Source organism: Sodiomyces alcalophilus, assembly GCF_042370955.1.
Source record: "Sodiomyces alcalophilus JCM 7366 unplaced genomic scaffold ACRALscaffold_1, whole genome shotgun sequence".
Classification (NCBI taxonomy): domain Eukaryota; kingdom Fungi; phylum Ascomycota; class Sordariomycetes; order Glomerellales; family Plectosphaerellaceae; genus Sodiomyces; species Sodiomyces alcalophilus.
The window spans coordinates 8,845,632-8,862,425 of NW_027263532.1; the positions used below are offsets into that span (position 1 = coordinate 8,845,632).

Genomic DNA, 16,794 nt, shown 5'->3' on the forward strand with positions numbered 1-16,794 from the left:
TTAATTATCTTATAACGTCTCTTTACTCTTCACACGAAAACCCCTAATATAAATAGCCGTGGCCTTCCTTCTATATCTAGTAAATAAAAAGCTAAGCCCTATACTCCGTGGACCCTTACCGGGCTATTATTAAAGCCTTTAATCTTTAGAGTCTTAGCCTCTAGGAGGTGTTTTAACTCTAAGCGTTATACTAACGCCGGGCTAATAATATCTACCTACGTATAGGTATCTAAGTCCACGCTAAACTTAATCTCCTTCCCGTAGCGGACCACTATTATTATCGATCTCGCTACCTCGCCTACGGCGATTATTAGCCGTTTATCGGGTATAGGTTTAGCCCCCTATCTACGCCGAGTCGTTTCTTAATAGAAAGAGTTCCCTAACCCGAATACTATTATTAAGGTTTTGATATATAGCGTGTATATTACTAATCCGGGCGCGACTCTTCGCCGCCCTATTATTAGTTATTATCCGCTATTCCTTATTACTATAAAGTCCTTAAAACGGTGGCCCTTTTTACTATAGTTATAGTACTCGCTTATAAAGGCGCGCATGCTAGATTACGTTTATAAAGGGTTAAGGGTTAGGCCCGAGGCCTTTTAACTTATTAGGGGTGCCCGCTTCGAGGTTTATAAGTTTATTATCGGTAGGTGTATACTAACCGGTCGCTAAAGGGCTTCCCGGACTAAAGCGACCGTCCGAATACTAGATGTTTAATAGGGTGCGCTTATAACTGGTATCCGATCGCTTATTATTCGCCTTCTCGATAAGACTTATATTTTGAAATAGTTATGCCTTTTAAGCTAGCATCACGGCCTTATTTAATTCGGTTCTTTGCTTTTATATCTTATCCTGAATTTATATAAAGGTAACTAACTAAAATAATTATACTTATACTCTTCGCTTCTGCTTATCTTCGAGCCTAATAACTTATATAAGTTATCTTATTGTTTAAATAGGTTTATTAGCGCTATATCACCGGTTATTCGTAGCTTATAAAGCTTTTTATAGTAATAATACCGCTTTATATCCTGGGATAGATATTCTTACCGAATAAACGCCGTAAAGTCGCCCTAATTCGGGTCAGTAATCTTCTTTACGTAATACCTTTAGGATATCTAGAAGGCGTATTTAAGCTTCGTTAAAGCCTCTTCGATCTATTATAGTACCGGGGTACTAGGTCTAAACTAATTCCCGGCCTTAATCGCTACTAGCTAATTATCGATTTCTATAACCGTAGATAACTCTTTAATTAGCTTATAACTATATACTAGTGGTTTTTCGTAATTATACCGGGGCGCCGGTTATTCGACGAGCTTCCCCATAATTACGCGGTTAATTTCGCTTTATTATTAGAGGTGTTACGAGAATATCGTAATTAACGCCTTTTATCTTAACGTTAAGGGGCCGGCGACGGATCGCTAATCGACCTATAAACCGCTATCCCTATAACTAAGCATAACCGGCGTATCCATTAGCCCCTTATTTGTATTCTTACCCGGTCCCTGCTCAGGCACCGTTATTATTAGTTTAGGTATAGCGGGCGCCTCCTGCCCAGTATCCGCTTTACTAGCTCCCCCTAGGGGGATACTTATTCCGCGAGTCCTTCTCGGTGGTATATTCGGCCTAACTACCTTAAAGGTATAGAAGTTAAAGAATTTAAATAAAAGGAAAGTCCGTAGACTTTTGTGAAGGAAAAGATATTATGGAAAAGGCTTAATAACTTAGAATCGTAAAGTAATTCTAGTGTATTCGTTAACTAAGCGCTAACTTTAAACTAAGACTTTAACTTAAGCAATTAAACTGTATACTTTAATATATATAGAGATATATTCGGATCGGTGGCCCGTGCGCGAATATCGGGCCGATTATATACTAGCGGCTCTACGATTATCTCGTTATACTCGATTATCTTATTATACTTAACGACCTAGATATATCACTTTGTCTTAGACTATAAGTTCTATATCTACCCAATCTAAATATATAATCCTATACCGGTATTCCCTAAGGAGACTATTACTTATGATCTGCGAAATCGCCTAAAAAGGGCCGTAAAGTTTATATAGGCCGTTATAACGTCGGAGTAACTATAAGGTACGGAGACCGCGAATAGGCGGCGACTTTTAGCTAAATATTTCAATATAAGAGACCTTACTTAGCTATCTATAGGTAATTACTCTACGCTACGGCTCTTAAAGAAGCTTAACTAGCTATATTAAAAGTATAGAGTAACAACGGTTATTAATTCTATATCATTAAACCAGATAACCCCTCCCGGACTTATCCTTGCCTCTATATTAATATCTAATATCTAGCTAGCCGCGACCACTTTCTACAATATACTATAGTCGATATCTAACCCGACCTTATTAGAAACGCGGTTTATAGTAATCAGCAGTAGAAAGTTAAGAGTATTCTATATACGCGGAATAATAGGCGAGGTTTAAAAGGGAGTATAGGTTAGCTTAGTTATATATTCGAGCCTAGGATCGAGATTATCTAGCTCTAGGAATCGCTAGACTCTATAATTCTAGCCGTTGGTTTAGTATAGACAGGGCTATACTCCCTAGTCTTTATAGTCAGTATAAGGGGTACTATAGACAGTTATTTTAATAATACCCATAGGGTAATTATATAGCTAGAGTAGGTTAACGCTATAGGTAGCTTACCGAATACAGATTTAAAAGGTCTTAAAGTATATAAGATACTTAATTATTATTTTAATAGAGTATATAAAATTAGTAACAGATCTATTAATTTAATTTTACTCTATAAAACGATTTAAGTTACTAGAATACCCTGCCCTAATTCTATAAAAGATAACTTATATTATATCCGGAAGGGAATAACCCGTTCCGTTCCTGTTTCGGTCCAGCCTATATAATAAGTAGTCCTATAGTGAAAAAGAACCTGTATCCCCGTCTCCACATAGCTTTATATACCGACCCATAGTGACAAAACATACCGATAGACTCCGTAGGTGTAATAGTACGAATTTATTTGCATGGCGTATATTTAGCAGAGAACCACATTACGAACAAGCCGGGAAGGCGCCTGAAGCGCCGGCCAATTCCACGCCTAGGATTAATACGTCCGAGTCTACGGAGATAAGATTAGAGGCCCGTTATTCCGACTATACCACTTCGTTATTCCGACTATAGTTTATATATATAACGCACGTAGATAGACTCTTCGGAATACTAATATAGTAATTATAGTCGTAAACCATACTAACGTCTTTTAATAAGTTAATTAATTTAATCGCGCGGATTAATTGCGTTATATTAATAGATAAGCTTATTAGTTCGAAGCTAATAGCAGTAGTAGTAGTAGCGCCTCTTCCCTTCCTCGTCCACGCCGCCCACGCCTACGCCCACGCCCACGCCCAAGGCTATCTTATTCCTATAATAAGATAACGAACACGCCGCCTCCTATTCCGTAGATTAACGACGTAGATTAACGACGTAGATTAACGATATAGATTGACGACGTAGATTAACGACGTAGATTAACGACGTAGATTAACGACGTAGATTAACGACGTAGATTAACGACGTAGATTAACGATAAAGATTGAAGATATACGAAGTAGATCGATAAGGTAGTAGGAAGATTGGGTCTGATTGGAACTATAGTCGGAATAACCAAGTGGTATAGTCGGAATAACGGGCCTCTAAGATTATCCCCGCTCCTTGCAACCATCCGTTCATCCATCCTCATGACCCCAATGTGAAGTACTCACGCCTGAGCTCCAGGCCATTCAGGTCAAGCCAGATGCCGACGTGGGCTAGGGACGGCATGTCCTCGGCTCTGAGTGTCTCCGGCTTCTCCCTGTGCCGTAAGGCTGCCTGAAGGGTCGCTCTTGCTGCCATCCTTATCCTCCAAAAGAGGCTGGGGTACGTATCCACCATCCCCTGCCCCGACGATGATGTGACCACCGTTGGCGACTTTGCCCACAACCATCCCCTTCGCAACACTCTTGAGTACGGCCCGCCGGGAAACGCCGGTAACGTCGATGTAGACGAGCCCAACGTTTTTTAAGCCGCCGCCGATACTTCTAGACACTTGGCCAGCCTCGGGTCCCCAACGATGCTCTATCATCTGAGAGACGCTCGCGGTGGTGCCCCCCAGGAGGTGCCGCCCGGCGAGCTCGATGCCGTCTACAACTGTGTTAAACGCCATCAAGCTCCGGTTGAGCAGACCAGGCTCGTACGACTCGACGGGGTTGCCATCCCTGTCGAAACCACTTCCCTCCCCATTGTCCTTACCCACAAACGATGCGCCAACATTCTGCGCAACTCTGTTGATCCGACCAACCGTGGTTGCTGAGATATCTGCAGCCTTGCAGGAAAAACGATTGATGCGACGAATGTGCTCCTGTGTCGCGGGAGTGAAAATCACAGGATTCGCTGCTGACTTGGTCTTGTGAGTGAAAACCTCGGCTCCACTTTGTAAACCCTTGGCAATAATGTCGGACGAGGTGACGATGAGTCTCGAGGCTTTGCATGCGTTGCTCACGAGGAAAGACTTCTTGTAAGCCGGATGCATGACCATATCCATGTACTCCCGAGACGCTGGCTGTACCCTGACAGCTTGGTTGTTGTCAGTGGGCAAGGCGATTTCGACCGGTTCTGGGCACACTCGTCATGTTAGACAACGGTTACAATGATCTCCTATGACTAACAGTTGGGGTGTGGAGCAGAGAGATGGGATAAGCAATTAGTACCTTTGGAGCCAGGCTTGATGCTGCTATCATCCAGCTGATACCCATCGGTCAACTCGCCAATGACACTGCCATCTTCCTCGTCGACGAGAACTATCTTGCCTCCAGTATTCGAGCTGCGGCTGCCCTGGGCATAACGCTCTCCTGGTTGGAAGGTTGCCGGATTGTAAGCAGGAAGCTTTTCTGACTTGCCGGAGGACTTGGCGGGGTATGGGGTAGATGACGTGGCGTTAGCGGTGGAAGTGAGTACGGCACCGGACTCGATGGGTGCAGGCGTACGTTCAAGAAATGCGGTGCATTGGGCGAGTATGGTCTCGAACGTGTCAACATCATCTTGCCGGCGTTTTCTGCTGCCGGCCCTGGGGAACTCGATGCGGGTAAATGCGCAGCTATCAGGCGCCAAGTCCCACCTGGGTATAAGATAGCTGGATGGCGGTTGGTGATATACCTGCGTAGTGGCTGGAAGAGGAAGGTCAAGTTCCGGCGGTAAATGAAGGTGTAGATAGAAGTCCTCTGGGAGAGTGCCCACACCCGAGATATCGGCGAAAGGTGAAGAGACCGGTACCATGAGAAGAGATAGGGTCCGAGCCCCAGCAGGGTTCAGAGGCACCTCCTGGCCGTTGCTGATATGATATGCTTGGACGTGATCGATGGCATACAGAAGCTTGGGATCCTAGCAGCGTCTTCGTGAGCGACTAAGCAACGGATTAAGAAAGAAGCCCATGGGGAAACACCGGGATCAAATAGGGACATGTGTAGCATCAGTTCTGGGGTAGGGTAGGCCGTACATTAAGTCCTGAAGCCATGTTTAAATAGAGGATAGCTGAGAGAGGGGCGGATTGCGTGGTGTGGCCATGTATAAGAACGGGAAGTCGGGGAAAGCGTGTTAACAACTGTTGGGAGAAGAGCCTGTTCGGCCCCGTTCGATGATTTCATTTATCTCAGCAAGCTCAGACGTTTTGATTCCAGGCGTGCTTGGAAGTGGCCGGCGGCTTCGGCGCGTTCCTGGCTTATTCGTGATATATATAGTGATATAGTTCTGCTTAATATTAAGTATATATGTCAGAACACGAATATCGTACGAAGAGTGACTTATATTTATTGCAGACTATAAAAGAGTACGAGTCTACGATGTTAAATATATAGGCAAAAGAGGGGTAAAAGCACTGTAGTATATCCTCTAGAGGTACCTCCGTATCCAGCCCAGTATATAACGTGTCCTCGATTATAGCCTAACGGCCTTATCGGGGACCTTAGGCATAAATGTCTAATACACACCTCTAGAACTATAGGATTAATCCTAATAGTTATAGTCGAATTAAAGCTTAAAATAATATAAAAATCTAGGCATTTTAAGCATAAATATTAAAGGCTCAACTTAAACGACCGTAAGTCCTACTATGCCGACCGTAATAAGTGGGTCTATATAGGACAATAACGTGACGCTAAACGTCCCTAAGTACTATAGCTAATTTATATAATAATAATATTATTACTATTTAACGTCTAGGCGATCTCTAAGAAGAGTAAAGGACGTCTAAAGTCGTCGTCCGCCTTCCATCGAATATACAAGGCGTGGTTTCTTGCGAGTAGCCTTTAATTTAAGCCCTTAAAATACGTGTTTATCCCCTTCGCGAAATCTTGCCCCCTCCCCCCCCCCCCCCCCCCCCTTCTCTCCCCCGAACGCCTATCCACCTTAGCACTGTGCCGGTCCCGCCCTTAACAAAGACTAGGTTCCTTAGAGTATAGCTAGACCGGAAGCTAAAATTTATATAATATAGAAAAGTGATCTAGAGGAAACTAGTAATATACAACTATACCCTAACTAGGCTCCCTATAGTAGCCTAGAGCTATAGCTTTACCGACGCCCGACGCCTTTATATCGCCGTGATCTGTCTAGCTATCTCCTATTACGCCTCCACCTTTTATAGAATCACCGATAGGCCCTATAGTGGCCTTGCCGCGGCCCTTACTTCGGCCTAGAATAAGTGCCTTAGAATAATTACGGGAGCCTATAAAGCTATACCGACCCGGGTCTTAAAAAAAAAGACGTATATCCCCCCCCTTAATCTATATCTTACCCGCCTTAACATATACTAACCGTATATATCTCTGGCCAGCTAGTACTATAGGACCTATAACAGGAATTTAGTAAGGCAACCTTAGCGTATAATAAATAATATATCAATAGGATAGACTCTTTAAATAAGAGGGCGAGGTTCCTGCTCTATATATCTACTAGGGAACCTCGGACTATCTAAGACTAGGCGCTATACTAGGTATAGTGCTAGGACGGTGCTAGCACCGGCCTAGGGCGATACTGGTTTAGTGCTAGTATAGGGCTAGTACTAATCTAGTGCTATACGAGTTTAGTGCCCGTATAATGCTAGCACTAATCCGGAGCCGTATAGTTTTGGATCCTGGTATAATACCGGATAATAGTGCGTAGTATATACCCCGGGAGAGATAAAGCCCTGCGTCCCGCGGGCTTCCCTTAGTATATAGTCTATATTATCTAATTTGGACCCGGCATAGCCGATTATTATACTAGTAATAAGTTATAGACATAGTCGGAATTATTTATTTTAGCTAAGGCTAAATATATATATATAAAGAAAACTATAGTATATAATAGCGCCCTATAGCGCGACTCCTAACGCCGTTAGGCTCTGTCTATAGCGCTAGTAACTATGCTTAGCCGCCCGTCCCTCCGTTATATAATTAATAACCTAGGACTTAATATAAATAAAAGGAAATAAGAAAAACCTCAAGGTAAGCGAGCCAGATCCCTCTAGTGCTCCCTTATTATAGAACCTCGATCTCTAGCGTATTAGGCTTTATATTAGGCAGGCCCTAATCCTGCGTGGGTAGCTCTAGGATATTCGCTATATCTTCGAGCTAGAGTTCCTCGCGGCGTTTCTTAAGCTCTATACCGATTAGGTCGTATAAAGAGAGCAGGCCCTTACGGCTATTAGCTTTATAGTGGTCGCTAATAACCGCGGCATAGTGGATAGTGTTTATCGTGAGTTAGATATTATTAGTTAGTCGGCTAGCTATAGTATTACGCTTCGCCTCGTCTAAACGGCTATTATCCTCTAGCTTAGCGATTTAGATATAGTTCTTTAATCGCTATATAGCGACGAGGAATAGTAAGTTAGCTGTGTGCTATATATTATTACCGATAATATAGGCGTTAATAAAGTCTGTAGCGAACTTAGTAATAGGGATAGGTACGACGGTACTATACGGACCCTAAGTGACGATAGCTAGTATCTACCCGTTCTTAGTGAATATTTTACAACGGTCACGAAGAGATGTAACGGAAGAGGAAGATCTAGAGGAAAAGAGGCAGTTTGAATTGTAGAAGACTATAAAGACTGCAGAAGTAAGATACAGAGAGAGAGAAAGGAAAGGAAGAGGGAGGCGGGCAGCCTGGTATATATAACCCTTTCCTACGGTTTATTCAAGCTACTGATTTAGTATCTAGACCCTCGAAGTATAGGTAAGGGTCCGTGGGTTTCTCCGAAGGTCCTGAAGGTCCGTGGGTCCACCTGAAGGTCTATGGGTCCACCTGAAGGTCCGTGGGCCTACCTGGAGGTCCATGGGCCTACCTAAAGGTCCGTGGGTCTACCTAGGGTCCCAGGGGACTCGGGAGGACACTGGAGGACTCAGGAAGTCCCTGGGGGACTCGGGAGGACCCTGGAGGACTCAGGAACTCCCTGTGGGACTCGGGAGGACCCTGGAGGACTCAAGAAGTCCCTGGGTGACTCGGGAGAACCCTAGAGGACTTAGGAAGTCCCTGGGGGACTTAGGAAGTCCCTAACTTATAGGACGTTTTGTATATCGTATTATACCGTATATAGATATATTTATTTTCTGGGTATAGTACTAACACCCCCCCGTAAACTGACTCCTATATAATAGGTGCAGCTTAGCTAGTTATTTCATAGTCTATATATTTTTAGGGCGAGGAAAGAAAAACAAAAAAGAAAACCTCTATCTTTGTTATAGTGTAGGGAAAAAGTTAAAAAACACTTTTTATCCTAGGAAAACCTGTCTATAAGTAAAAAAACCTAGTATTTAAGTTCTTTTATTTCTTTATAAGGTGGTAGGTTATATTCGGGTAGTGTATCGTCTTTATAACCTAGGTTTATATAACCGCAGAGTGTATTATAAGTCTCTTTTAGTAGCTCTTTAGTTATTATATCGGATATATTGTATTTAGTACTTATATATACTACCTTTATATTATTTTCCTATAGTTATTGTCTATAGAAGTGAAACTGTCTATGGATATGCTTTACTCTTTTAGGAAATTCCGGGTTTTTAGCGACCTTTTTAGCGCTCTCGCTGTCTATAAGAATAGTAGGAATCCTCGGTTTATTGTTACTAAATCTTATATTAAGGTTATCTATGAGTTTAGTATATAGATTATGTATATAGATTCCTTCTTTTATAGCCTCGGTCAGAGCCATATATTCGGCTTCTGTTGTTGATAAAGCAACGACTTTCTGTTTCGATAAGGTCTAGCTAATAGGGTTATTTATTCCTACGCAGTATATATATCCTAAGGTAGACGTTCTATCTTCGAGGATATCTAAAAAGCTGGTATTAGAGTAACCGTATATATATAGGTTATCTCTTTTACAGTTATATAGAAGACCTATATTAGGATATACGTTTATATAGGCCTAAACTCTATTTAGTGCCATAAAGTGTCCCTTCGAGGGGTTACTCATATATCAGGCACACTTATTAACAGCATAGGTTATATCGGGCCTGGAGTGAGGACCTAGATATAGTAAAGCTCCTACTTCTTATTGATATTTCTTTATGTCTTCTTTTAACGCCTGTTCAGGGTTTAGTATAAGGACCTGTTTATAAATATATAGTGTATCTACCTTTTTAAGAGCTCGTTTATTATACCTTTCTAGTATTTTATTTGTATATAGTAGTTAACTTATAGAGAGTGTCTTTCTAGTTATATTTATATTTATTTCGTTGCCTAGAAAGGTATATACTTTACCTAAGTTCTTTAGTGAAATATCTTTAGATATAATACCCGTAAAAGGTTAGATAACTATAAGTAATAATAATAAGCATCGCGGAGTTTCTATAGTAATATTCGGATAAATCACAAGGTATATAGTCGGCGATAGAATACCGGCGAGTAGGTAAATAAAGGAGCGGCCACTCTTTTTTCCTTACGGGTTTTTAACGAGGGCTCGTATAGAACTAAATATAGACAGATAATTAATCGTGATAAACGCGTAATTAAGGGTATCACGATAATATAAGTCTATGGGACTAGACTTATTAGGAGGGGGGGCAGTGTAACGAGAGAATCGTAGACCTATCGGTATATAGTCGGACCGATAGCCGCGCACGGACTACCGACCCGAACCTATCTCTATATATACGTTAAGGGATTAGTTTAATCCCTTAAGTTAAAGTCTTGGTTCGAAGTTAGCGCTTGATTAACGAATATACTGCGATTACTCTGCGATACTAAGCTATTAAGCCCTTTCTATGATATCTTTTCCTTGACTAGAGTCTATGGACTTCCTTTTCGTTATAGGCGCTTAGTGTATCTAAGATATCTATTTAGAGTTAGAAACGGCTACCTATCGGTATTCCTTCGGCACCCTAAGGGCGCCCCTAGGAATACTTACGGTAATACTTATACGGCCCTAGCATCGTAGTGGCGGGCGTTATTCTCGTGTTTAGGTTATTTTTTCTTAGGAGGTATCTTAGAAGTAGTTAGCGCCGAACCCGAAACCGATATACGCCCCCTATAGCACCCCTTCACTTATAGTAATAGACTTAGTATTAATCGATCTAACTATTACTATAAGACTAACTATAAACTATCTTCTTAGCCCGCCCTAAGACTACCAGCTTCCTACCCGCGCTATTACGTATAAATTAACGATATCGAAAAACCCTATCTATTTATAAAGCGCCGGAACGCGTATTATTAGTAACTATAGTATAGGGCCGGGAATAGAGACGGGAATAAAGGGGCGGGTGGCCCGAAGGAAAACCTATAATATTACGAAGAAAGGGTTAAAGGAGGAAAAATAAGAAAAAGAGCGGAGGCCCTTAAAATTTTTAACTAACCTAACTATAATTATAGAAGACTGCCGAATTCGGCAGGTATATATAATAAAGGCAGGAGCTCCTGCTAAACCCGCCGCCTAAAAGGAAGGTATAAATAAAGCCGGCCACCCCGATACAGGGAGGATTCCCGGAAAGCGGACCCGCCGCGGTCCTCTTTCGGCCCCGTATATAGTATACCGCACCCTAGGCTAACCCGAAATCCCTAGCCTGCTACTTTCCCGTTAGCTACTAGACTAGAGGTGTGATCCAGATACGTATCGAGTTACTACCGGGACCGCCGAGGCCCCGACACGGCACTAATCCTAATAAGGAGAGTATAGGGTTTTTTTACCCGTATAGGTTTTTCCCCGCTATAACCAGCTAAGAAGGACTGTATAGCCTAAGCCGGGCTCCTAGATTATTTACGATAGCGGAGTAAGAGAATAATAATAATAATAATAATAATATAACTATAATAAAGAAGATATTAGTATTTACGGTTATTCTAATACTAGGTTATTAGATATAATCGAAGATAGAACCTCGAGTTTAGGATATATTTACCGCGTGGGAGTAAATAACCCCGTTAGTTAGACCTTAACTAAACAAAAAGTCGTTGCTTTATTAACAACAGAGGCCAAATATATAGCTCTTATAGAAGCTTCTAAAGAAGGAATCTATCTTTATAATTTATATAAAGATATACTATAGAATCTAGGTCTAGATTCTAATACAAGAGCCAATAATAATAATAATAATAATAATAATAATAATAATAATAATAATAATAATAATAATAATAATAATAATAATAATAATAATAATAATAATAATAATAATACTAATAATAATAATAATAATACTAATAATAATAATAATAATAATAATAATAATAATAATAATAATAATATTAATAAAACTCTCGAGATTCCTATTATCTCAATAGATTATAAGAGTGCAAAGAAGCTCGCTGAAAACCCTGAACTTTATAAACGGGTAAGGCATATCGACAGGCAGTATCACTACTGCAGGTAACAGATATATAATAATAAAATTAAAATCGCATATATAAATACGAAATTAAATATAGCTGATATAATAACTAAAGGTTTATTAAAAGAGACTTATAATACTCTTTACAGTTATATCAACCTAGGTCATAAGGACGATACGTTGTCTGAGTATGATTTGCCACCTTATAATAATATTGAAGAATTAAAATACTGGGTTTTAATACTTAGTATTCTTAGTTCTTTATAAGGAGGTATAACTAGGTTTTTTACTTTTGGGTTTTCCGAGATATCAAACGTTTTTCTGAGTTTTTCTTTAAGTAATATACTATAATAATAACAAGGGTTTTTGAAATTTTCCCTTGAATTAAAAAGAAGAGGTTTTTCTAATTGTTTTCCTCTATATATTATAGTCTTAGATAGACTAGGATTACTGCGCTATAATATAACATAACTATAACTATAATCTGACTAAGCTGCACTTATTATAATACAGTCAGCTTACGGGGCGGTGTTAATATTATACTTATAATAAGTAATAATTATAATAATTATAAGTATAATATCTGAGTTAAAATAAATAGTATATAGTTATAGCTATATAACTAGACGTCTACTTTATAACCAGCTTAACTTATAGTATAATATTATATATATTATACGTGTATATATACTTAGCTTATAATATATATTATATAAATACACTAGGTATCGTAAATATAATATCTTAGTTATTACCTAAGCTAATAACGTCGCGTGATAACCCTCGCGTAGGCTGTTAACGTAATAGTCGCCACCTAATCTTCCAGCGTCTTTTGCTAGCCCCGGATCCAGGAAGAAATCCCAGAAGTTAGTTCTTTACACGTTCGCGAAACAAGCAGTAATCCTACGGATCTACGAATTCAATAGCTATTTACTTGATTTCCCTCTCTTCCGCGCGTATAGCCTACTACTTGTAGCCCAATCTATTAAAATATTAATATTATATTTATAATAAGTAATAATCATAATAAGTATAATATCTAAGTTAAAATAAACAGTATATAGTTATAGCTATATAACTAGACGTCTACTTTATAACTAGCCTAACCTATACTATAATACTATACGTATTATACGGGTATATATACTTAGCTTATAATATATATTATATAAATATACTAGGTATCGTAAATACGATATCTTGGTTATTACTTAAGCTAATAACGTGGCGTGATAACCGTCGCGTAGGCTATTAACGTAATAGTCGCCACCTAATCTTCTAGGGTCTTTTGCTAGCCCGGGATCCAGGAAGAAATCCTAGAAGTCAGTTCTTTATACCTTCGCATAATAAGCAGTAATCCTACGGATCTACGAATTCAACAGCTATTTACTTAATTTTCCTCTCTTCCGCGTATATAGCCTACTACTCGTAGCCTAATCTATTAATTTCTTTTTTAATTATTTTAATAGATTGGGCTACGAGTAGTAGGCTGTACGCGCGGAAGAGAGGGAAATCAAGTAAATAGCTATTGAATTCGTAGATCCGTAGGATTACTGCTTGTTTCGCGAACGTGTAAAGAACTAACTTCTGGGATTTCTTCCTGGATCCCGGGCTAGCAAAAGACCCTGGAAGATTAGGTGGCGACTGTTACGTTAACAGCCTACGCGACAGTTATCACGCCACGTTATTAGCTTAAGTAATAACCAAGATATCGTATTTACGATACCTAGTATATTTATATAATATATATTATAGGCTAAGTATATATACACGTATAATACGTATAGTATTATAGTATAGGTTAAGCTGGTTATAAAGTAGACGTCTAGTTATATAGCTATAACTATATACTATTTATTTTAACTTAGATATTATACTTATTATTATTATAATTATTACTTATTATAAGTATAATATTAATAGATAGAAAGCTAGGCTATACGCTCCGCGGACCCTTACTAGGCTATTATTAAAGCCTTCGATCTTTAGAGTCTCGACCTCTAGGAGCGGTTTTAACCCTAGGAGTTCTATTAACGCCGGGCTAATAATATCTACCTACGTATAGGTATCTAAGTCTATACTAAACTTAATCTCCTTCCCGTAACGGATTACTATCGCTATCGATCTCGCTACCTCGCCTATAGTAATCGCTGGCCGGTTATTAGGCGTAGGTTCAGCCCCCTCGTTACTTATACCGACCTATTTCCCGATAAATAGAGTTCTTTAATCCGAATATTATTATTAAGGTCGTTATATATAGTATCCACGTTACTAACGCAGGCGCGGTCTTCGCCGCCCTATTATAGGCTATTGTCCGTATTACTATAATAGTCCCTAGACGGTAACCCTTTTTACTATAGTTATAGCACTCGCCTATAAAGGCGCGCGTGCTCGGCTACGCTTATAAAGGCTCTAGGCCTAAGCCCGATACCTTTTAGCTTATTAGGGGCGCCCCCTTTAAGTCTACCTTACTTAGCTTAGCGGGCATACACCTACCCGTCGCCGGAGTACTCCCTCGACTCGAGTAACCGTCTAAACACTATAAGTTTAATAGAGTCCTTTTACGACTAGTATCCGATCGCTTCCTACTCGCCTTCTTAATAAGGCTTATATCCTAGAATAGCTATACCTCTTAAGCTAGCGTCACGGTCTTATCTTAGTAGGTTCTCTGTTCTTATATCTTATCCTTAATACGTAGAGGTAGCCGACTAAAATAGTCGTAGGCACGCTCTTTGCTTCCGCTTATCTCCTAGTCCAATAGCCTATATAGGGTATCCTCTTTTGCGAATACTTTTATTAGCGTTATATCGCCGGTTATTTATAGCTTACGAAGTTCCCTATAATAATAATACTATTATATATCCCGGGATAAATACTCTCGCCGAATAAACACTATAAAGTTATTCTAATTCGGGTTAGTGATCTTCCTAGTATAATGCCTCTAGGACGTCTAGAAGGTATATTCGAGCTTCGTTAAAGCCTATTCGATCTACTATAGTACTAGGGCACTAGGTCTAAACTAATTCCTAGCCTTAATCGCTACTAACTAATTATCGATTTCTATAACTATAGATAACTCTTTAATTAGCTTATAATTATATACCGGCGGTTTTTTATAATCGCGCCGGGACGCTAGTTATTCGGCGAGCTTCTCTATAATTACTCGATTAATCTCGCTCTATTACTAGAGATACTACGAAAATATTATAATTAACGCCTTTTATATTAATATCGAGGGGCTAGTAATAAATCGCCGATCGGCCTATAAACTACTATCTTTAGGACCGAGTATAACCGGCGTATCCATTAACCCCTTGATTTTATCCGGTCCCTGCTCGGGCACTATTATTATTAGTTTAGATATAACGGACGCCTCCTATCGCACAGGCTGGCCGAATGCAGGCTCGGAACAGGTTATTCCGGGCCCGAAAGTCGATTGGACCTGCCGTAGGAATACGGGCAGGATTTTAGCACTACGATCAGAGATTTTACACAGAGTTAATTAAATTAATAGATCGATCGCTTATTTTACGTAATTAAGTTATACGTTGTTTATAATAATTAAGAGTCTTACTTTTACGCTTAATAACCTATTAAAGCTATTTACGCCGAGCTGCCTATAGCTATAACCATAACCTTAAATACGACTATCTACACGAGCCATAAAGACTAGGAGCTGTGGTAATGCCTCTACGAAGTTAGGGTCCGTAGCAACGGAGTCTGGGACTTCCTACGCCCTAACGATCTAGTCCCTAGGCCGTAGCGAGCCATATATCCCGAATTTACCTCCTATGCCTTTATCGTTAATATTAACGGGTAACCTACTAATATCTCCGAGCTAACGGTTATAGGTAAGGCCGCCTATACCGAAGATTACCGCCGATATAAAGAAGATCGTAAGGACTACGAGACCTATTAGAAGGGTATTAACGGTATGCTTAAATAGGTGGAAGAATCTATCGCTATAAAGAGACGGAAGGCCCTGATAAAGGGTATAACCCCGGAAGAGATCTATATAGTAGTATAAGCCGACGCCGTACCCTATATCGCGACCCGTATAAAAGACTCCTAAAAGAACTACGATCTTTATAAGAATAAGCCGCCTATTAACCCACGGAAGGTAGCCGCCTAGCTAGACGATTAGTAAGACCGGCTTTAGGACTATTATAACGTCGGGATATATAACAAACCCCGGGAGATCTAGATTAACGATTTCTTTAACGCTATACGACCCGCCTTGGGTAACTAGGTGGATATAAAAGAAGTAACGCTAGACCTTAAAATAGTATCGGCGATAACCCTTATCTGTTGATATCTGCTATTAATAACTACTTTATAGTTATAGGCAGAGGAATCAGGAGCAAAAGGATATATATCTTTATACTAATTTACCTATCTTAATACCTGATTATTAATACAGGTAATTAGTATAACAGAGATACAAGGTATAAGCAGAGACAAAAAGTCTATTACGTAATAAAGAATCTACTACGTAATATATTACGTAATAAAGAGTCTACTACGTAATATATTATATAATAAAGAGTCTACTACGTAAGAAGAAAATAGTCTATTATATAATAAGCAAAAGCTTATTATTACTGCTTTAAGACTAGTCCCTCTATATACTATTTATCTATATATATCTACTTCCTCTCCTTCTTCTTTCCTCCTTTTCTTACTCTTCTTTTAATAAATTACTATATTCTACTATTACTATAGAATATTACTCTATTCGATTCACTTAGCCTTTAATTCCTTAAGCCCCTTTTACTATCTCCTTCTTTAATCTACGGCTTCCAGTTAAGCTTATAGATTTTATCCAAACTCTTTCAGGTTATAAGCCCGGCAAGCTTAGACACACGCAGGCGCTAGGTTTTATAAACCCCTTTATTCACTACTTAAAGCTCGAAATCCATTTTAAAACCAACAAAGAAGAGGTTCCCTTCCTACTAATTCTTAAACGTTACGCTCTT

The 16,794-nt window shown here is 39.6% G+C and overlaps 2 protein-coding genes across 2 annotated transcripts; one reads left to right on the forward strand and one right to left on the reverse strand.

Annotated features, from left to right (window-relative positions):
• Positions 1-3,719: 3,719 nt before the first annotated feature.
• On the reverse strand, positions 3,720-5,532 carry ACRALDRAFT_2039670 (uncharacterized protein; the record flags this gene model as incomplete). The annotated part of the gene is made up of 4 exons (XM_071020978.1): positions 3,720-3,847; positions 3,912-4,634; positions 4,730-5,399; positions 5,515-5,532. 4 exons carry the CDS (start codon positions 5,530-5,532, stop codon positions 3,720-3,722), a joined length of 1,539 nt encoding a protein of 512 aa, XP_070880243.1.
• Positions 5,533-5,580: 48 nt separating this feature from the next.
• On the forward strand, positions 5,581-8,509 carry ACRALDRAFT_204925 (uncharacterized protein; the record flags this gene model as incomplete). Its single annotated transcript, XM_071021566.1, has 5 exons — positions 5,581-5,597; positions 5,630-5,707; positions 8,284-8,323; positions 8,403-8,447; positions 8,480-8,509. 5 exons carry the CDS (start codon positions 5,581-5,583, stop codon positions 8,507-8,509), a joined length of 210 nt encoding a protein of 69 aa, XP_070880244.1.
• Positions 8,510-16,794: the final 8,285 nt, after the last annotated feature.